A 23,960-nucleotide genomic window follows, 5' to 3' on the forward strand; every position below is an offset into this window, starting at 1 on the left:
ATTGGTTCCGGTGAATACTTCAGATTCCTCACCTTTTGGCGATCCCCGGTTGCCACACTGGATTCAGAAATTTTACAATAGCTTTCCTGTGGTGGTATGTGGTGCCAGCTCCTTTTGAGAGTATGTTGCAGCATGGATGTGACATCACTGAAGCCATTAAATGCAACCCAACGCCCTTATGTTAGTTCCCTTTTTTTCTCCATTCTTAGGTGCAGCTCTGGATCTGCTCTCTGTGATGTTTGCAATGAAAATGTTTCTCTTTTGACTTTTTTCAGTATTAGGGAATGTCTTTGGGTAGAAAGTCAGACTCTGCTGCTCCAGTCATGGACAGATGTTCATTCTTGACCCCCCCATGGAGTCTACCTGTGGTGTTGGAGCTGTATCTCAACTCCAAATCATGCTACAAATGTGGCCTCATGCATACATAAGGCAATAAAGGAGCTGGAGACAAAGCTTTTAATGGCTCATGTGCGACAAATGATTAGCTTGATGGTAAGAATGGGCTCTCAGCAACCGTATTGAGGTAAACTCTTTTATTACCGTTAACTACGCTCAAGCGGTCAAGAGCGGTGTCAGCTCGCTCCCAATACAACCGCAGTTCCTGGCCTACTGTCATTACAAGAAACCCCCTCTCCCCTCCCCCCACGTTTGCATTCAATGCCCACATTCTGCTCCACAGTACCATTTATTTATAAAGTTTTATATAGCGCAAACTAGATCCCATAGGATATCAGAGCGCACCATTCTATTCTTAACATGCAATACACGCCTCACCCCCTGCCTCCCCATCCCCCCGCACATCAATAACAAAAAACAACAAAAATACTATGGGAAATGCTATGGAAGAACTATTACATGCTCATAACTATTATATAAAATACATAAAAAGTATGCTTGAACAAATGTTAATAGAACAAGCGTGAATATGAATATTTAAAGAATCCAAAGTAAATTTGAGCAGAGAATGCTGAACACTTCATCCCATCATGAAATCCTTAAGATGACCCAGTAATTCATTTTATCCGCGCGCTCCGATTCCCATGTACTTCCAGAACTCCTTGAACTCCACAATCCTCTATCATCTCACTCTCTGTGGCCCTAGGTTCAATCCTTGCACGCACATCATTCCCCATCAAGTAACCACTCATTATCATGCGCACCACACTTATATTTACTCCTAGGAAGCCACACCACTTTACAAACTCACATGACTCAAATTCCACACCCTTCCATCCTCAAGTATGACAGCACCTCCAAAAACCCTTACAATCCTCAATGGATCATACCAAATGACCCTTCTCTACAAAGCCAGGTTTTCTCACAACTACATACTAACCAACAGATCCATCAGGCATCTTCCTACTGTTAAACCTGTCTCTAGTCTGCGACTGATAAGCTTTCACTTATTTCTTATCTGGAGATCGATCTCCGTCCTCCCCCTTACTTCTTATTCCTCAACCACCATGGTGCAAGTTTTAAGGAATGCTTTCTTCCCCGTAACATTTGAAATGACTCTCTGCCAGTCACTGAATGGGGGTAATCCTGTATAACAATAACATACTCTAAAGAGACTTTTTCCTGGGTAACTCAGACATTAATGCCAATTGAATAGCCTCCTTGATGACTCTATTAAAGTGCTCAACCTGGCCATAAGCTTCTGGATGATATAAAGACACCCTCACATGGTTGAAGCCACACATTTTTAAAAAGGACTGCATCTTGTTTGACATAAACTGCACCCAGTTATCTGAAACCAGTATTTGTGATACACCTTCTATAGAAAAAAAAAAATCTTCCAGGAAGTCAATAGCTTCCTCTGTAGTAACATTACCAACCATACTTACCTCCGGCTATTTGGAATAGTAGGTAATAAGCACATTGGCATATGTCTCCTTGCTTGTTAATGCGACAAAAGGCCCCATGAACTCAATAGCTAATTTTCGCCATGGTCCATCTGGCAATTCTACAGTTGGCGAAGGCACCACTAAAGGTTTAACCACTTTATCACTTGACCTACATGCAGTATACCCTCTCACCCATCGATTCACCATACCTTTCAGACTTGGCCACCAAACATTTTCTTAGATTTTTCTTCTCGTGCTCAACAACTTGACAATACTGTCTTGTACCCCAGTTGGAGATATACTCTTATCCCTTCTCAAAATATCATAATTACAAACAGATAATTCCTCCTTCACTTTCCAGAACGTACTACATTCACATTGCATTGGACGCTCAAATGCCCATTCTTTAGAAATTTCCTGTGGCCTACAATACCACATCTTTTTTCATCTCCTGCATCCATCTCACCTCGTTCAACTCCAGACAAATTTTCATCCTCTATACCCCTGCCACACATTACATCTTCATAAGTGAATGCTACATCGCATTTACTCTCATCCATTTCATTACCATTGCATGCTTCCACTGGTAAGTGTGACAACCCATTCGCAAAAGTTATCCTTGTCTGCAACATATACAATATCATGATGGTGCATTTGTAATTTTTAAGTCAAGCATGCTAACCATTGTGTGAGATTCCCCTCTCCCACCCTTTCCTGGCTTCAATATATTTACCAAGGGTTTATGGTCCGTCCAAATTTTCAATTTTCTCTCCCAAACATACATCTTAAACCGTTCTACAGCCCATGTGGTAGCTAGTAACTTGTTTTTCTATTACTGAGTATTTCCTTCTGCTTGTTTCAAAGTACAAGACGCATATGCATCTACCCACTCAGTACCATCCTTCCATTTTGACAGCACTGCACCAATACCATATCCACTGGCATCCACAGATATTATGCAATCCACCCCCATCACAAACAATTTCAAACATGGTGCTCGTAATACCTCGTTCTTGATTGCATTAAACATCTCATTTTGTTTCGGACCCCAAGAAAATGCAACATTTTGTTTTCAATATTGACTGTAGATTCTCTACCTTGATGGCACATTTCTCCACAAATTAAGAATAAAGTTCTGTCAGGTCTAGATAGGACATCAACTGGTTCTTACTTTAGGCTTCTGGAGCATTGACAATGGCTTCTACATGGATGATTTTAGGACGGATACCTTCTTCTGATATAACACGTCCCAGGTATACCACCTGCTATTTCCCAAAATCACATTTCTCTTCTTTCAGAGTTAGACTGTTTTGCAGAAGAGCATATAACACTTTTCTCAAGTTCCCATCATGCTTTTCTTCGTCCTTGTCAAATATCAAGACGTAATCCTGAAATACCTTTGCTCCTGCTATCCTCCTTAAGAACCAAGCTATTTCCCTCTGGAAGCCAGCAGAAGCACTTGCCAGACCAAATGGCATTATCTTAAACTGAAACATTGCTTCGGGTGTTATGAATGCTGTGAAATACCTTGAGTCGCAATCCAATTGAATTTGGTGGTACACAAGTGGCAGCAAGTGGCAGCAATCAGGCAAGATAACCGCGACACCAACGCAAAACTTTTAGAGGCGGAAACGAGGATTAGCAAACTCGAGGATATGGAAGTTAAGACCTGCAACGCAGTTAAACGCTTGTGCATAGCAGCGGATCAAACAACACGGAAACTCGCTGAATTGGAGGACCGGAATCGAAGGGGGAACCTACGCATTTTTGGCATTCCGGAAGGTTCAGAGGATCAAATGGGGAGCTGCGTGGCCTTTCTTGAGTCCTGGTTTACCCAAGCTACAAACATGACGTTTCTACACCCTTTAGAATTTGATAGAGCCCATAGAGTCCCGGCCAGGATCTCAAAGGATCAAAAGGGTCCCAGAGCTATTGTTTGTAAACCACTCCGGTACCAGCATGTAGAACAGATACTTACCTTCATGCGTAAAAACAATCACATCTTGTGGAAGTCTGCTAAGGTCTATATATCTCAAGACTATAGCAAAGAGACGGTGGACGTCAGGAAGGCATTCTTGGCGCTTCGACCGCAGCTAAAGAAAAGGGGCTTCCAATATGGATTCATTGGTCCGGCAAGGTATCGAGTGATTATTCAGGGCTCTCCACACATTTTTTCAGATCCACTAAAATTGAAACGTATGCTGGATGGCCCTGAAGACTTGGACATGGAGACGAATAATCCTGAAAGCTCCGCTGACCAGGCTTCAGCCTCAGGTTATAAATGAAGGGCATCCTGGTAGACTCATTTTCCAATGGTTTTCTATTCCTGGTTGTTAAGCAGAACAAAGGAATATGTTCAGCTATTGTGTCACACGAATATAGTACTTTTGAAAGCAAGGATTAAGGCCAAAGCTTAAGGCTTTTGATTCGGAGTTCATGTCTCCATATATGTCTCCATACTGTTAACATTTTTCTATTTACTTTGAGGGCACAGGTTAGGGCCCAGGTTTAAAGCTTTGACTGATGTTTCCATATCTACATATTTATATTCTTCTACCTTGAGCTATTTCGTTTGATACGTCTAATGCGCTTTCGCATGGCTCACTACGTAGCTCTATACCTTTATCAGCTGATACTGCTGTGGGTTCTGTTATTCATTCAAATGAAGGTAATGCCTTGTTTCGTTTATCTCTTATCTTGCAGTCTTTGAATTCCTTCATACGTGCATGGTTACTAGATACATGGTTTATTATAGTTGTGATAGTTAAAACAACTCACGAGTTTTACAGTAAATGGTAATAGTCTTGTATGCTCCAATAATATGGATATGTTTTGGCACGGGGAGGCTACACCGTACTCTCTCTCCAATCGCCATGCCTACTGAATACAGGTGGGGTGGGGAGGGTTGAGGGGATTGGGGGTTCGGGTATGTGTTACATGTCTTTTATGTTTGATTCTTCTTCTTCTTTTTCTTCTTGCTTGCATTTTCACTATTGCGCTGGCACTTGATGGTGGTGTGGGTTATAGCCTTTATGTTCACTCATATGTCATTTTGAAGTCTCGGGGAGATGGAAGATTAACAGTTGGTAGTTGGTCAAGTGAGATGCATGTCTTTCTCCAGATGAAGCATTCTTTAACTGTTCAAGCATAACGCTGTGAATACTCCGATGGGAGTATGTAATATGGACAAAATGAAGATATTGTCACTCAATGTTAAAGGTTTGAACCAGCCGATCAAAAGACAAAAAATCTTAGATTATGTGCGTAGGTTGAAAGGTGATATTGTATTGCTACAGAAACTAAGCTGGAAGCTAAGCTGTTTTACCACCTGAGGAATAAGTTTTACAGTGAGGTTGTTGGTGCAGAATCGGTACAAAAAAAGAATGGGGTGTTGATTCTTGTCGCAAAGAAATCAAAGGTGGAGGTTTTATCTCATGAGGCTAGCTTAGACGGGAGGTGGGTTACGGCCAAACTAAGCAAGGGTAATACGGAGTTTTATGTCACGAGCGTATATGCTCCTAACACCAGTGACCTCAAGTTTTGGGAAGATTTAAATAAACACATGGAAAATATCCCAGATAACGCTGTTCACATAGTGGGTGGTGACTTTAATCTTCCAAAAGACGCAACGCTAGATAGGGACTCCCACTGCCCTTTCAAACCAAACAGATCTCATAGAGCCTTTAATAATCTGTGTGAACGCTTTCATTTAGTGGATGCTTGGAGGCTCCAGAACCCTACAGGGAGGGAGTATACTTTTTATTCTACACCGCATGACTCATACTCCAGGATTGACTACATTCTCATAACACAGAACGGGGTACCCAGAATAGAGTCTACCACCATAGAACCTCGTGTGATGTCGGATCATTCTTGTATTTCCCTGTCCATTGCAAATGCCAAATCATCTCCTCGCCAGACGTCTTGGCGCCTGAATGACGAGATATTAAGCGATGCTCAACACAGATCTACTGTACAAGCTGCCATTGTCTCTTACCTGCAAATTAATAAAGAAGGAGACACATCTGATCTTATTAGGTGGGATGCTATGAAAAGTACAATACGGGGAGTATGTATCAAGATTAGGTCTGCCATGAATAAAAATTATAACGCGAAATTAGAATCCCTTGAAAGTGAAATTGGAGATCTTGAAAGTAAACATCTAAGGTTAAGAGACAATATGACTCTTTATGCTCTGGCAAATAAAAAATATGAATACAATAAGTTAATAAGTGAAAGGGCCGGAATTTGGCTAGACAAAGGTAGGAGGTTTAAGATTTGTGAATCCAATAAAGCGGGGAAGAGTCTCGCTTCATATTTGAAATTTAAAGTACAAAAGAACTGTATTAACATCCTTAAGGACGCCTCAGGGAACTCACATTCTGAGCCAGACAAGATAGCTGAGGTGTTTAGGGTGTTCTATGAGGATCTGTATGCAAAAAAAACAAAGGTGGAGGAAGATAAAATTATGAATTATTTGGATGAGTGTGATCTTCCAAGGTTGACTGCTGAAGATCAGATTGGTCTAAATGGCCCAATCAATGCTGAAGAAGTGGAAAGTGCGATTAAAAAATTGAAATCAGGGAAGGCACCAGGCCCGGATGGCTTTACAGCAAAATTCTATAAAACATTCTCAACTATGTTAACGGGGCCCTTGCTAAACCTATTCCAAGAAATAAATGGCTCTGGTGAAGTAAAGGGCACTCTGGCGGAGGCAACAATAGCAGTACTCCCTAAGGATGGGAAAGACCCATCGCTCCCAAAAAACTACAGGCCAATTTCGCTAATTAATATTGACTGTAAGATCTTAGCAATGATACTTTCTGCACGTCTACAAAAGGTGCTCCCACAACTAGTCCATCCATCTCAAGCGGGCTTTCTAAAGCATAGGTTGTCCAGTGATAACACACGGATTTTGGCGCATGTGCTGAGAAAGCTAAACTTTTAGAAACCCCTACAGTGGCAATAACGTTAGATGCCGAAAAAGCCTTCGATAAGGTTGATTGGGCCTTTCTCGAAGCAGTCCTCAATAAGTTTAACTTGGGGGAAACATTTACACGGCTAGTGATGTCCCTTTATTGCTGCCCCTCGGCACGAGTCAGGGCGGGTGGTTCGTTTTCGTCCTCCTTTTGCTTAAAACAAGGTACGAGACAGGGGTGCCCTCTATCACCATCGTTATTTTTATTGGCAATCGAACCGTTCTTACACCATATAAGGAAAGATCCTAAAATTGCAGGTATACCGTTTGGAGACTGCACGGTCAAGTTGACAGCATATGCAGATGATGTGCTCGTCCTATCTGAAAGGGCGGATGAGGCAGTGTCTGCACTCATGTCGGACATTGGAGATTTTTCGAAGGTATCGGGCTACAAGCTCAATAAAGACAAGACGGAGGTCAAACTGCTGAACAATATAGGGGATAAAGGGATCCTGGGGGATTCTGGTCTTACATGGCAGCCCAAATGCTTTAAGTACCTGGGGTTGGACTTTGATAAGGATTTAGTCTCCACTCTAAAAATAAATGAAGAATCGACTTTGAAAAAAATATCTACTCTTCTAGAAAGTTGGTCCCCAAAATTTCTCTCGTGGTGGGGCAGGGCAGAAACTCTCAAAATGATGTCGACACCCTTAGTTAACTACCTGGCCAGTATGCTCCCCATGACGTTCTCTAATAATTTTGTCTTGAAAATAGACCAGCTGTTTGGTAACTTCCTGTGGCGAGGCAAGAAAGCCAGGATATCTCTAAAGAAACTACAACTGGCGAAAGATAAAGGTGGCCTGGGTCTGCCATCGTTCAGGAATTACCAGACAGCCTTTCTTTGTAAGCAAGGTGCTCAATGGTTAATAAAATCACCAACTTACACTCCTGTGTGGATTGACATTGAGAGGTCAATAGTGGGCAATGCCCCTCTTGAGTCTTTACTCACCATGGATCTGTCCCACCTGCCTCACTCCAGATATATAATGTTAAATACCAGAAGGGCCCTACTCAGACTTGACCAAACGCATAAAACCACATTGACATTTTCTAAATCATCATGTATGTCATTATGGAGAAACCCCTACCTTAAACACGCGGGCGTGGAACTCTTCTGGGAGTCATGGTCCGGGAAAGGTATTAATCTCGTAGGAGATTTGTATGACAATAGGGACCCAATCCCGTTCTCAAGCTTACAGACGAAGTTTGACCTGTCCCCGATAGACTTCTATAACTTTCTAAAAGTCAAGGCGACACTAACCAGCCGTAACTTCAAACCCTACACTCCGTGGCTGACAACTCATCTCCCACGCATTATGCACACAGGTCACTTCGTTTCCAAGGTGTATAAACTGTTGCTACCGATGCCTAGCAAATCTCACAGAATTGTGGAAGCGAAATGGGAAGCGGAGCCTAACTCCACAGGAATAGAGTTGGATTGGGAATTGATTCATAAGTCAGCACTTGCCCACAAAGTATCACCCATCCTTTTCCAGACAAAGTATATGCTCATAAATAGGTCCTTCTGGACTCCGGAAAAGCTATTTAAATGTAAATTACGTGACTCTCCGGAGTGCTGGAATTGCCAATCAGGGACTGGTGATCTCCCTCACATGCTATTCAACTGCCCCCTACTGAGAGAATACTGGGAGAAAATATTTGTATGCATTCAGCATGTATTTAAGATAAAGCCAATGAAGGAATTTGTATATGTCATTCTAGGGGGGCTGGAACCGCGATTAGCAGATGAGCATGATCGCCAGCTTTTGGATTTAATGCTGACATTGGCATGTAAGGTTGTTTTATGCAAGTGGAAATGTGCTAAGGAAGTAAATTTCAAGATTTGGCAGGAATGGCTGTCTTTCCTAAGAGGTGCCACGAATCAGGCGTTACAGTCCTCCACGTGGTGTCCATCCAATAAGAAGCTATGGAAGTCACTAGACAATTCATCCCTCCATTTTGAGCCGCCTTGAAGCAATACGACCTTGTAATAGTACCTTAGATATATGGGTGTGTACCTAGTCTGTATGTTAGAGCTATTCCCATTACATCCACATGTCAAGAGTTTAACAACTTAATCAATAACCATGTGACAAGCAAGAGTGTTTCTTCTCTTTATTTTTATTATTTGTAGTTTCTGTATTGGTCTGACAACATCTGTATCAATTCACTTTTGATGGAAGATTTAATGTAATGTCTTTTGCTTTTGTTTTCTTACTTCAATAAAAACGATTTGAAATAAAAAAAAAAAAAGAATTTGGTGGTACACATCAGCGAAATCAATTGTCCTAAATACTAAATCCTCTCCAGTGGTTGATACTAATTCCTGCAGATTGGGTAATGGGAACGCATCCGCTCAAATGGCCTTATTAAAAACTCTTATGTCCATACATTGTCTCCGGGCATGATTTCACTGAAACCCAATCAGTCTGATCTCTCTATAGGTTCAACAATATCTTATTTGCATAAATCATGCAGAATGGTTTTTAATTTCATTCTATAATTTAAAGGCACATTTCTCAATGTTTGCCCTGCAAGCACAACATTCTCACACAAGATTATCTTATGCTCAAAACATCCTGTTCATAGGGGACAGTTCTGCATACATCTTTACTGGCTTTTCTACCTCTTCAGAGGATCCAGGACATTCAGGATATGATCCCAGTGTTTTGGGAGGAGCTCAAGCTCAATTCCTGATGGTTCTTCACGTACTAGGTCTACCTGTCTTCCTGCATCCTCCTTGCCACCCACACATGCTGGTGAGGCCTTTGCAGTTGTTCCTCCATCTTCAGTGATTGCAACACAAGTGCATTCTTTCAGACATCATAATGGATGTCCATTTGCTCGAACAGAGTGCAAGTCGCCTGACACTGAAGGCTTTACTGCCCAACCTTTGCAGTTGATTATATATAAAAAAGTAATGAGGCTGTCCTCTCTGCTAGCAAGTGCAGAGGCGCTCAGCAAGAGTGCATGGAATGTGGCTGATTGCCATCCATCTGACAGGATCTCCAAACTCAAGAGTAGACATCGTAAGGTGGCATCTATATCAAGCGGTGCTACTGTAAATCTTAGCCCTGTGAATCATTACACCCCGAACGAGAATGCACTCTGCCCTCAGTTCTGTGCCCTCCAGTGTCTGTTACTGGAAGTCTTTGGTGATGTTTCTGTTGATGAAAATGTATACCCTTCACTATGCATTTACCCCCATATCCTTGATTCCTGATAGCCCCAGGCTGGCCAAGGAGGGTGTGGTACGCAGACCTCATGAGAGTCTATTTCTGTTGCCAACTACAGCTACCTATCAGAGTGGACCTACTCTGCCAGTCAGAGAGGCAGGTTCACCACCCCAACCTTCAGAGGCTCCACCTTTGTTTGTTTTTTTGCTTGGTGTTCTAATGAGTTGAGATCCTTTGAGGGCACACCTTTTATGTGGTTTACTCTTTTGTTAAGCCAGCAGTGTTGTACAATGGACTCGGTTGAAGGCTATGTTGAAGCCTGATCTTCAGTCATTTTCTCTCCAGATTATCCTGCTGTGATCAAGGCCCCTGTAGTTTTGAGAATTCTTAAGGGATTGTCCACGTTTCCGCCTTTCCCTCCTTTTTTGCCTCAATGTAACCTGAACCTGGTTCTGACACTCCAGATGAGGGATCCATTTGAACCTCTACATAGCTGCCATAAAACTCTGTTTTTGTTAGCGATCAGTTCAGCCCGTTGTCTTTGAGCTGATAGTGCTGTGTCCAGCCATCCTTTAACTGTTTTTACCCTAACAACCTGGTTCTGGTGTGTTGGAATGGAAAAGTACCTTGCATGGTTACAGTTGTGCACTACTCCCTTAGTGCCCCAGCTGCAATGATATATGGATCACTGGTGCAGATTTTTGGTCATGGGCGAACTCAGATGATGTATATTCGCAATGCCCTACACCTGTCTCACAGATTGGAGTCTTGTTAAACTGGGAACAGTATCCAAAGCGTTACCCTCGCAGTGGTAAAAGGCTAATACCTTTACCAGTAGTTCAGTATCATGTGGCTTTATGGTGGCAGCATACAGTGTTTTAAGTAATGATCAGTAGTGTGAACAGGCCTTTTTACCTGTGTCACCATAGTGGGGCCTTCTGGCTCACTCATGTACAATTCCGCTGCTGTGTGCTTAACTCTCCTTTGACTTGCACCTCGTTGATTCTAAAAAAGTCAGAGGTATGGGCGCATCTCAGGAAGGAGATGGGGCTGATAAGGGAATCATAAAGGCTAGGGCTCTGGAGCTTTCTAAGCTTTTGGAATGCATGTATTAGTTAGTTTGACATTAAGGTGTGATCCACGCTTAACTCCCATGGCCTGTGTTGTGACACTATCTTGGTTGGAGACGCTTCTGCTGTGTCATATTGCTTCCTAGGCAAAGGACAGGACAGAGGAGTAGGCACTTCAAAGGAGATACACCCCACAACGCCAACTTGAAAGTGAAAAACTAAACTACATCTGTGCCGGGAAATGAATTGTAAAGTGGGAAGCTTGGATCATCCAAATTGTCCACTGTCGAGCAGTCAGCTGTGGTACATCGACATAAAGAAACTCGTCAAAACGTCTGCCTTTCGTGACCAGGACTGGCGATCAAAGCCTCATCACCACGGTTGGGCCAAGTAGCTCCTGTTTGCCATTTAGGCCTCTGAAAGGGGTTAAAAAAATTGGCTGCAGGCAGTGTGGCACCCAGCCAGTAGGAGTTCAAGGTGCAAGTGCTGCCTTCGCCATTTCCAATTTACTTCAGTAAAACAGTAAGTCCAGTATTTGTTCCCACAGTCTGCATGCGTAAACAGTGGGGAACAAAGGCTTGAGAATAGACCTTACACCATGTCATAGATCATATCAAGGATCTATGTAGGGACAGAGGGTGGGGAGTTTCCAGAGAGGTCCTTGTTGATTTCATTAGGGACCAGTATGAGAGACTGGGTGAAAAGGAAGAGGTTGCAGGAGACTCCGGGAAAGTCACCATGTTAGGAACACAGGAGGAAAGCACTGTGGAATCAGGCTCTCGTTCCTGGTGTGTCCTCTGATGTACTTTCCAAAGTTTCCCTGGTACACTCCCCCTCCAGCATTAGTTTCTAGGGTTTCACAGGTGTGCACACCACCTTTCACTTGGGTACCACTCATCAATTTCAGGTGAAAATCCCTTGGTGGGGTTGAGTCTAGGCTAGCTCCGCAGGAACAAGAGAGAGGTGGGAGAGATAGGAGGATTTGTCCAGGGAAGAGAAATTGAGAAAAAATGAAGATAAGTGTGCTGTAGTAAAAGGAAAAAGAAAGGGAAAGAGAACTGGAGGGAGAAGATACCTTTGATAGGGAGAATCTTATGATTGCAGTAGTGACCGCTCTATTTAGGAGAATTGACTCCACTTCAGGCCAGATTGAGGCCAAGAGTCTAAGAGACCTGTACACACGTATGTGGAAGGACAGGATATCTTGGAATTATTTGTGAGCTTTGACGTCCCTTCTAAGGTGCCGGCCTTGAGTTAAGTGTCTAAGACAGCTTCCTCAATGGGGACTATGCTATTGGAAGGCACAGCCGCCATTGAAAGGATGCGTGTGGCAGATCAGTTTGTCTATGAGCAAATGAAGGAAGCTCTGATTAGAAGGTTTGGCTTCCACAAATACAAGGAATTCAGGATCATTGATGGTGTTCCATTTGAGACCTGGATTCAGTGTGTATTTCATAATTGTAATGAGTGGGTGAGAGAGATGGCGGACAATGATTCTCAGTGCCTTAAACCGTGGATGGTGACTCAGTAACTCAAGAAGGAGTGCTGAACCCCACAGAGGAACAGAGAAGAATACAGAGAATTGTGCAATGTTAGATAACAGGGCTTAATTGGGCCAGAAACAGCACAGTTTTAGGTCAAAAGGAGAGAAGAATGTTGAACAGACTTCTTCCAAACTAGAGGGTAAGCACCATCGTAATTTCCACGGGACACGAGGAAGACCCAGGTGAAATGGGAAGGGTGAGCCTCGTGAGAAGGGAGGATAGGTAGGATTTCTCAAGTCCAAGGTGGTGACTTGCTGTAAGTGACACCAGGTGGGACACTAAAGGAGGGACTGCCAGATGAAGGCCTCGACATTTGGGCTCAGTAGATTCTGCTTGTTCCATGGCCCCGTGAACGGGGTTCTGACATGGCACCAAGTGGATTTGTAGTGCTTCAGTTATGTCACTCTGTATGAGTGAACTGTTATCACTTATTGTCGCAGGAGAGCTACTGCTAAATTCCCTATTCCAGTCTAGCACCAGGGATGTAAAAAAAGTTAAGGAATCTGCAGCTATATATAGTATTCACTAAATAGAGCTTTAACAAGGGTAAGTAACTTTTTCACTCATATTACATAGAAAATACCACATTTTCTGGTGATCAGGAGTTCACGTTTGTATTATTTTAAGGACATCAGTTGTTCACCGCTAGTGCACCAAAGTCTTTAGTTCACTGTTAGTGCAATAAAAGGAACCCATGGTTCTCCAACAAACTGTTTAATATAGAAGACAACTCAGGAAACTGGAAAGGTTGTTGAAAACAATAAAGACCTCTTAAAAAAAACTCTCAATCTTGAAATCGTTTAGGAAGCTTTACAAACAGAAGTTGATGTCCACTAGGGCCAGTTTCATCCAGTCTTATGATCCACAGCACCATAAACCACCCAATGAACTTTCCAGTCTGGTGAAGCTCTATTTGGCCACCCCTATGGGATCCACCTATCAACAACAATAAAATCAAATGCAATGAATTTTTTTACTTTTCACAATTATGATGCAAAGAAACAAATCACCCGATGGCTGACTCCTTACCTCCGACGTGCTCATTAGTTGCAAGAGATGCATAACCCTGAACTAGCTCCACTCCTATAACTGGAAACTGTGTTGAAAGGATTATAAGCAACTTTCTACCAAACACTATTCCTTTTGTCATCATCATAAGTCATTTTAAGCTATTTATTTACGCATTGTGCAACTTAATCAATATGTCCGTAAAGAAAGGTGTATTGTTCTATGCTGATAAAATTGGACTGCTAACTCCTTCCCTGAAAAAGCCTCAGGATGATCACAATTGTATGGCCAACTATTGTCCTGTTACCAATTTGCCCAGGCTGGGTAAAGTTTTACAGAACAAGGTACCCACTCAGCTTCTCAATCACTTTAAGGTTAATAACCTCCTAACAAGTCATTAATCGGGGATCCACAGTGGATGCAGTAGTCAGCCACATTAAAGATTTTGGATGGCATTCTAGATGATGGCGTTAGATTTCTCCAAACCCTTTAGCACAGTGACTATGATAGGCTGATTGAGATCCACATAGGTATAGACATTGAACTGTTGAGCTGATTCTCATCGTTCCTTACCAGTCACCACCATCTGGTGTTATTGGGCAGTGTTACCTCAAAGGTGACACAAGTAGCCTGTGGTTTCCCTCAAGGTTCGGTATTGACTCCTATACTGTTCAACCTATAAATGGAATTGTTTCATGTTTTGATGGAAAGAGAAGGTGTAGAAATCCACCAGTGTACAGATGACACAAATGTATTTGAAGATCTCATCCGCCAAACACAGTCACACACTGAAAAACTGCTTAACAATGCTCCAGAGCAGTACATTTTCTAAAGCTTAATTCTCATAAAACAGAGTTTATTTCACTCCATTACCCTCAAAATTCGACTACCAAATGGAATGGCTATTGGAACTTCACACTATGGGCTTCACACCCTTTTTTGTACCAAGCCTCTAGGGCTTTGGGAAGATTCTCACCCGTCTGTCTATTCAGATGTAAAGGTTGCAATCAAACTTGTGTTGCACTCACTTAAGAAAATACAGTCTTCTCTTCTTCCAATTGATTTCTGCCTCATGGCCCAGGTTTTAGAAGTCTTCGGAATTTACTATGGAAATGCTCTTCTCATGGGTACCTCAGTCCCATTAAAGCTGTTCTTTATTAGGAAGCCTGGTTGAGATCCGGTACAAAAAATTGACCACATTTATTCAGGGCTTGGCGAGTACATTACCTACCATTGGAAGCCAGGATTAAAACTAAAATTCCAACAACCCAGCTACCTTTATGCTGCCCACAAGTTGTGAGGGGAAAGACGAAACCTGAGAAGTCTCCAAAACCTAACCTTAGAAACTAAGAAATGCAGATTCCAAAAAGCGACAAAGCTATAATTTTCAAGCACAGCACCACCATTATAGAACTCTCTCCTGGTTGATTTGAGATGTTCAGAAACACTAAGCCAAATTGAAAAAAAAATGAAAATGTTCTTGTTCAAATTACATTTGAAGTAGTGGTTGGGCGCTTTATCTTTTGTTGTTCTCTTTTTTATTTTGCTGTTCGCTGTACTATCTTTTTAGCTAATCATTCTCTCACTTCTCCTTCTCTACTTCTCAATCCAGTTTCTTTCCCACTTTTTGTTCTCATGTCCTGTTTCATCTCACTCCAAGTGTGTCATAATGTGGTTTTGGTGCTTAGATGTACATAATTGTTCCAGTTACATTGTTGCTTACTTTGGTTATGTGTAACAATGCTATGCATTGTGTTCTACTCTACAGTGTGCTGATACCTTTTGAATGTAGTTCACTCTGTAAGAATGCACTGATAAACTGTTTATCACTGTTCATCATATAATGCGAAAAGTGCAGCAGTACGTTAGTGCACTAGTTGCTAAACGTTCCCAAGTAGTTACTTAGATATTCAAGTTTGTCATTAATATTTCATCACTTGAAAACTGAAGCCTAATGAAATGTCACAGAGGCCCACAACACTATCTTAAGTCTCTAGTTTTGCCCGTTGGTAGCAAGGGGACATGTTGGATATTTCTCCTTCATGGTAGCAATAGTCTCAGCTGGAGCTGCAGCCTCTAGAAGCAACTGTGAAACGAGTGCAGATCCAGCACACACAGTCTGTTTTTTAACATCTGCTTGATTGGACTGACACAGGTGGTAGAGTTTAGATCTACATGTTTGAGGCAAGTACAGGCCCTTAGGGTCTGAAGAAGTATGATTACATCACCCCGTTTCTAATGGAGCTCCATTGACTACCCTTGTCAGCCCGCATCTTCTTCAGAACAAGCTTCCTCATTTACAAAGCCATTGGGACCATACCCCTGCTTATCTTGCATACTAGCTCATGATTTCTGTTGGTTTTGTGACATAGCCAGGACACCATCAGCCTGCCAAATAGGAAGTATAAAAAAGAAAAAAAGAAGGCAGCATACCTTTTTCATCTATGCACCAATGATCTGGAGCAACATACCTGTATCCATTGGTACCACCCCAATGCTGCTCCAGTTTAGGATCAAGTTGAATACACCTCTTCAAGGACACTACACCACAATGTGTTAATAGTTCTAAAACCGGTTACCTCTCCTATTATTCTGTAATGTGTATTCTGGTCTCCGACCATCTATAGCGATCGACTCCCTTTTGGCTAGGTTTGCTCAATAGAAATACCACATATCTAGTAACCTACTTTCCTCCTTTTGCTGAGTCTACACGAGTGCCATGGTTCCCAGAACCAACAACCATAATATATGGTTGGTTGGCTCCACTATCTCCTAGATGGCCTCCCACATTAGTGTCAACTGAGCTAGAACTATCAGAGCAAAGCCAAACAGATTAGGTTGGCATAATGTATATATCCAAATGTCATCACCCTTGCAGATCTGTGCCTTCCTGAGGGTTCCTCAGAAACATTGACAAAGCATTATCAGAAATGCATGGAATTCAACTGCTTCTGTTCTATTTGCATAAGTTTTGATAGTGTCATCCCTGATGTTAGTGCATGGGGTATTTTTGTCTGCGTGCTTTGACGTTCTTTGTTGTATGGTAAAAGATGTGGATTGGGGAATTATTTGGTCATAATTCCTGCACATTGTATGAAGCATACTAAGGGAGGCAAAGTTAATTCACCCAGAATATGCCTATGAGCACACTAGAATTTCCGTGAGCCATCCGTGATGATCTAATGGCGATGCCATTATGCTTTCAAAGATTTTTCCGAATGTACAGTTGCTGTACTCATTCCAGCATGTATGACCCTGGCAAGCCATTAGGCTATCCAGACAGGTTTTAAAAATGTTGAGAGCACGTTCTTCGTTGGAGCATGTTTGGCTCTAACAGTTAAAATATGTCCTCTTAAGATTTTTCAGTGATAGGTGTGTAAAGCAATAAGGACCAGTTTCCACCACAGTAAATATTGCCTGATTTGCCACTACCAAGCAGTATTTCCGTTGCCTCAAAGTATTGTGGGAGTCGTCTCCTGCAAATTGTGGATTTTCTTAGATGATTTAGTCTGTGAAGCATATACAGTATATTATCAGAGCCATCATTACTGAAAACAAATCTCTTAATCTTCTCAGTCCATGGTCAACATAACCTAAAAAAACACTTGAAAACATACCTGCTTGTATTTATTTTCTAGAAATTCGTTTTTATGTGAATTATCGTCTTTAACCTCCTCTAAAATGTGCTTTTTTATTTCAGAGGCATTAGTGGATGTGTTATCATCAATAGTTGGAAAGTGCCCCTCGGTATGTCACATCAATCACTTTGCTGTGCTTTTGGGGGCATATGGTGCAACAATGAGTGTCACAGGTAATAATAAAATTCCTTGAGATATTTTGTTTCCATCTTTACATTCTCACTCTAAATGTATTCTTCATCTATTGTTTTAGATCAAAAAATATTACTACTTCTTCGTGTGTATGAAAATAATAAGATAAGCCTCACAGATTTTAGGTAAGTTATCAGTCTGTTTTTCTGCCCTTACTTGTGTCCTAAGAGAAAACCTTAACTTCTATAGTCACACTTTTTATTTTCTACACATGTTTTCCTGCATTGGCTTTTAGCTTGCAGTGCATCTTGTAAGCCGTATGGAACAGGGAACTTGATTTGTCAGCTTACAAATGTATAACCTATCGAAGAACCCATGAATATGAAACCTGAAATCTTTAGCACAGCCTTATTTATATATGGTCCACCATAGATTATTTTTCATCACCAACCAATGAGGCTGTCTAACCCATGAATCGTCTTCAAAGGCTTTAAATTTGCCCGCAACTCTTTCTTTTTTCACATGATCTTCAATTTGTGTATTAGCATTACTCCAAAAAAAGAGGCAGGCACAAAGAAATATGCTGTTACAACACCTAGATTTTATGATTGTGTGAAAAGTATATGTTTTTTCGGTATGTGCAGCGTGACTTAATATTCATGGGACATTATTTCCACAAGCAAATTGAGAGTTTATTGGTTTGACAAGTGCAAATTACCATTCCTGTGCACTTTTCGAAAAATATTCATAATAGGCTTGATGGGAGGGGTTTTCAAATTTTTTAGGCTAATTTCTACTAATTAAATATTCATAGATGTTTTACATTGACATACACAGACGCACACATTTTCAGATTTTTATTGTTTTAAGCTTATTACATGAACCCTCACTGACATTTTTTAAAACAGTCTCCATTAATGTTATTATAAAACATGTATATTAATTTTTATTTTAATTTCCTTCGTACCTTATTCACCAACTTTATAGAACTAGCCACTTAATGCATGGCTAATGAGCTAAAATATACTTGGCATGGATGCAGATCTGACATTCATATATCCTTTGCTCACTCAGTCAATCTCCTTTTATTGTGTATTTAATTAAAATGATTACAATATATGTGCAAGAGTCTTTGATTAACAAGAAAGATTAATAAATAAAGTGTTATCACAATCATGCTCAAGAAGAGTAAAATTACCTAATAAATGCCATTGAAGAAGATGTTATAAGTGTTGCTTTTAGAGCTCCATATGGAACCTGGGACTGGCAACAGGCCAGTTAAATGCTCCACAGTAGTTGAAATAGCCAGGAAGGGCAAATGTTCCAATATGAACCTGAAAACCTAGCAGCAGGCATGTGTCTTACAAAGAAATAAAGAGCCTCGGAGTGACTAAAATCCATTAAAAAAATTATTTGACCGGTGATGTTATAACAGATTCAGTTATAATAGACATTAAAATTCAATGGCTAGAAAAGGAGCTGAGAACAAGCCAGTTTAATACTCCACAATAGCCGAAAAGTCCATATGTTCCAAAGAGGGCCTGAAAACCTAACAGCGGACGTTCCTATATCCATTGGCTATGCAAACCTGTGTATGGAGTTAATACATTTATACTTTGAGAAGTGTGGGACTGTAGAATTGTAGAACATTTCTTAACACTCAGCGCCTGGATAGTCTTACGAGTGACAAGCAGTTCTCTACAAATTCACCTTACATTACATTACACTTTGTCTTTATCTGATATTACATGTAATTTTCGAGGTGAATGTTCAGACATTTGTTTCTTAGAATTGTTTATCAATCATGTATTATGTGGATTCCTTTTTTTAAGCTGTATGCAGGCCCTATTCCAAAATTCACAATTTTGCCTTCTTTTCAGAGTGACTTTGTTTTTAGATGTGTTAGAATAATTGTGAGTGGTATACTGCTTTCCATATTCCGCTCATGTCTTGGATGCAAAGGAAACTGTTTTTGTAGAGCATCAATGGAGAATTTGTTCATATTGACATAAGTATTAAAAGTTTTGGCCCAATAACAATGCAGATTTTACGGCATTTAAGACATGTATGGTCTGATTGATATGATTGCCGATGGGTTACTCTGTTACAACGATGGTGGAGATCCTGTCTGTTGAAATATAAAACCCATAGGATATAATGGAATTTCTATTTCAGAGGACGATTTCTATCACTGTTGTGACAGAGTAACCTGTCCGCCGAAATATAAATCTGTGACTAAAACTGACTATTTGTGGAACCTTCCTCTAAGGGACATGAATTGCAGGAGTAGTATCCCTCAGAATGCCTCAGATTGAATAGTTCTTTAAAAGATGAGTTCTCCCGTATATTATGACATATTTCAATACATCTATCTGAAGTCTACATATGGTTTAAAATAAGATTTTAATTGAAAGAGGATCTGTAATATTTGTCTTATGTGTTGTCCTTTTAAAAGTTTTAGACAAATGTTGATGTTTTGATAGTTGCTAAGCCTTCACTCCAAAGACATGAGACTAATGAGTGAAACAATTGAATGGTAAACGGTTTCTTTTCTTAAGACATCACAGGTATATGGAGCAAATTAAAACCTTTGTTAATACGAATTTAATAAAATACACTTTCCACGTGCTATAAAAAAAATTAGGACACCTGTTTTGGAGAGCTGTGAAGATGTACAGTTTGAAATGCATGGCGTAAGTGAGTAGCATTTATTGGCAATTTAAAATATGCATTGTTTTTATAACTTGGCATTTTATGAAATTGACTCAACAAAAAATGTAAAACTTGGGTGCATTATAGTCACCACTGCCTATTGATAACCGGGTACATGTTTTTTTGTTGTTTTTAAACAAACCATGGGAGATGTTTTATACAAATGTCAGAACATCTTTTATACTGCTTTGTGAGTGGATGGTGTGGGAATGAACAATGCTGTTCTGGAAACCTTTACATATGCTAATTTAAGTAGGCACATATTTACTAGAATCTGATTTGAGCATGTCTTATCTTCAGTGATTACTGTGCAACATGTGTAAATATATGCTGAAGGATATATTTAAAGATTCATTTAATTGACACAGCTTGATGCACAGAGACCGTGGTGGCTTTAAAAACAAGGCAAGAGGAGGGTTGTCTGGGCTTTGTGACAACTAACAGTCAGCTGAGAGAGGCAGGATGGGTGCCTTTTTTACAGACTTGTCATTTTACTTTTCTTTTGAGCTCACCCAAATGGATCATGATTGGGAGGCAGGTAAATGAATATATATTAGTTGCTGCAGTTTGGAATAGGAATTCTTGGGTCTGTAACTCTCCACAGATTTTTTTATTTTACAGGAAATCTTTTATATGGCATTCGCCCTATTTCTTGGAGCAAAGCCTGTAGAAGGATGTATTTGATACTATTTAATCATCTAAGACAAAAGGCAGATAAAGAGCACATGCAGAGACCATCTAGCAAGCATTTAGTTTGGCTCATAAATCGTCTCCCATTTATATTCTTTCTTATCTCTATCAAGTGCTTCCATTTTCTATGTGACCAGATTACAAGAAAGCCTGTAGGAATAATGGCTTAATCTAGACTTAGCTTACATAGCATGGGGAAGCCAGTAACCAACTCTCCTGGCTGCAACTGCTTTATCCCAGCAAATGCAGTTGTGCACCAACCAAGGACCAGTACATAGTGGATGAAGGTGGCTACCTCTTTAGACTACTGAATGGGGAGACCAAGGGACACTGTTCCTTCTCTAGGCACATCAAAGGAGTATCCCTCAGGAGCACCACTTTGCAAATTATGCACAACTTTGAGGTCTGGGGCCACAGACGCTGTGGCCAAAAAGAAAGAAAGAACAACCTCCTAGTATGTATTTGTGTTTTTAAGTGTATACCCAGACAAGGAAAACCTCCTTGCTGCCCTAAGTAACTGCTAAACTGTGAGCACCAACTCAGACAAATTATAAGCCTGAAGATTTTTGCACGCTATGCACTGCCTAAACTTATGGGCAGTTCACCACAAAGGAAATTATTTATGATGGGAGCAGGATCTGTGGGCTGAGAAATTGCATATTTGAGGCTAGAAGCTATGGATGCGTAACACATTTTTCACAGCCTGCCCTTAGTTTCTCTTGATATAAGTTCAAGGGGGCATGCTTTGCCTTTAAGGCTATAGTTACTGAACCCCTGAAAACTTGATTTTATAATTGATTATCTTTTGTGGACAAAAATGAATAGCCTCCATTACTCCAAGGAGTGTCCTGGCGTTCTGCACTTCCAGTGGGATTGAACTAAGAGAAGTACCAATTTTGCTTAAAAAGCCATGTTTTAGGTTTCCTCCAGAACTGGGGGGGGGGGGGGGGGGGGGGTAGATGAAATGCACCTTAACTCCAAAGGGAGTTTATTCCAAAGTGAAGGGCCCAAAAACGAAAAGGACGTGTGCCCCCACCCCTGTTCTGCACCATCGTATCCTGGGATTTTGGTCAGAAAGAGGTTGGCTGAGTGCAAACGCTTGGAAGGAGCTTAACAGCAAATTCTACTCTGAGGTACTCTGAGCCAGACTTGTGGAAATCGCAGAGATTACCATTCGCATAAGCTGAAGCCATTTTGTTTTGAGGCATCCATTTTAGTTAGCCATGTGTTTCTTCCGTCTTCACTGTTGCCTGCTTTTCTATTCTGCTTGAGTCATCAACAATAGTTAACTCTTTCAGTACTGAGCCAGAGCACTGCGCATGCTCAGAAAGGCCTGTTGCTGCTAGAATGCACCTGTCTTAGAGTGTAACTGTCAGGCTGTTTTAACTGATGTAAGCAGAAATATCTCCCCTCCCACTTTGTGGACCAAGCAATATTTGTATGCCCATGTTAGTCAATAACTATTATGTATATGCCTGTACCTCCTCTTTGAGTCTCCATGCTTACTCAGCTGTAAACTGAGTATATAAGGCCCATGGCCTCTGTATTCTATGGACTACCTCCTACAGTGGCCTGAGGGTACTGTATTGATGTAGTCCCACTCATGAGAGGTTAATAAAATCTATTCTTTGATATTACAGCTTCCGTGCCAATCTCTTCTTTGTTGGTTTAAGAACCAGTGGACTGATCAGGGTGAACCCCTGACCCAGTGAGCCCCTAAAAAGGCTCATTTCCACAGACTGATCAAGAGCCCTGTGAACCAGTAGCAGGGTCTTGAAAACGGACCCTCTTCCTAATAGGAAGCCAATGCAGCTAAGATAGGGAGATACAGGAGTTCTCAGCGGCAAGCCAAGAAGCATGCAAGCTGCTGCATTTTGGACCACCTGCAACTATGGTTCTGCAGTTGTGGTGGCCATAAAGTTGCTGGGACCCATAATAATCTGTGCATTGCAAACAAAGATGAACATAGAGACTGGGAGAAGTGACAAGTCGGAAGAAAAGCACTTTCAATGGGACAGAATCAGAATATAATTAGTCACACTTCACCACAATCTTTGAGCAACTGACCAATGCAAGTGACCCATTATTAAATGTCTTCACTGGCAGGGGGATAAAAAAAACTATATTGCAGTCCTTGTTAGGCTGTATGGCATTCCACAGTGATACTCTTAAGTTAACCAGAAAAATTTATCTCATCATCCCAGTCATTTACAGGTTACTTTGTGAATGATTAAAGCGAGAGAATTTCAAGTTGGATGCCTAATTTACGAGTCCCTAGTCCTCCATATTTAATTGATATTCTCAACATATCAGTCTGAAAAAGACGGCTAAGGAGTGGGAAATCCTTGTACACAGATTTTGAATACCTCTACTCCAATTCAAAGCTCAACATCAACCATTTATAGGACAGAAGATGCAGCTTGCTTTTGAAGCCCTTTTCCATACTATTGAATGACCAAACCTTCTGTCTTGTCAATTGGGCATTTCAAATCCAACATGTACTGATTGAACCTAAACTAGGACCAAGACTGTCTTTGGATACTCTTTCATTCCTAGATCTCTCATACCCTAATTATTGCTATGCAGATGTGTATGTCTGTGGTTGAAAAGTAAAATAAAGAAATTATTAAAAGGTTTGCTTCATATTTGAAATCCAGTTCTAACGAAGAAAAACATGCTGGTCGGTGAGATGAAATTAAATATCACAAGGTTTGGGAATAGAAAAAAACTTGAAGAGAAAGTGGGTCCGAAGATTTTAAAAAACGGGCAGAGCTGAAAGGTGCAGCGGAGGAACATTTTATCTCCTTTACAGACTACTACTCCTCCACAGTACTCCATTCCTAATGAAGTGGAAAATCCCTGGAAAGACAGTGGGATGGCCGCTCATTGCCACATTGAATAATCCTTAGCAAAACAAAGCCGTACTGGTGTATTAAATTACTTCTCTACTGTTCTCCACTGAATAGAATGTACCATGACATCATAGAATGCCTGGGTGTCTCTCTGGCTCAGTGTCAGTTGGTCAATTAAGGCTGAGCTGTTTCATGCAAATGTTATATGTGAGGTATCTTGCCTATCTTTCTCTCTATTCTGCTGTCATTCCCTAAGGAAGGAGGATGTGTAGTAAATTACTTCTCTACTGTTCTCCACTGAATAGAAAATACCATG

General features: G+C 41.0%; 1 protein-coding gene across 1 annotated transcript in view; it reads left to right on the plus strand.

Moving 5' to 3' along the window:
• Positions 1-23,960, plus strand: part of URB1 (URB1 ribosome biogenesis factor) — a 703,763-nt gene that overhangs the window by 462,362 nt on the left and 217,441 nt on the right. Inside the window, exons 27-28 of the mRNA XM_078658408.1 lie at positions 17,321-17,431; positions 17,512-17,575. Coding sequence (XP_078514534.1) covers positions 17,321-17,431; positions 17,512-17,575 — 175 coding nt within the window. The remainder of the gene's footprint in view (positions 1-17,320; positions 17,432-17,511; positions 17,576-23,960) is intronic.

This window comes from Lissotriton helveticus, chromosome 8 (assembly GCF_964261635.1).
Source record: "Lissotriton helveticus chromosome 8, aLisHel1.1, whole genome shotgun sequence".
In the NCBI taxonomy this organism is placed as follows: domain Eukaryota; kingdom Metazoa; phylum Chordata; class Amphibia; order Caudata; family Salamandridae; genus Lissotriton; species Lissotriton helveticus.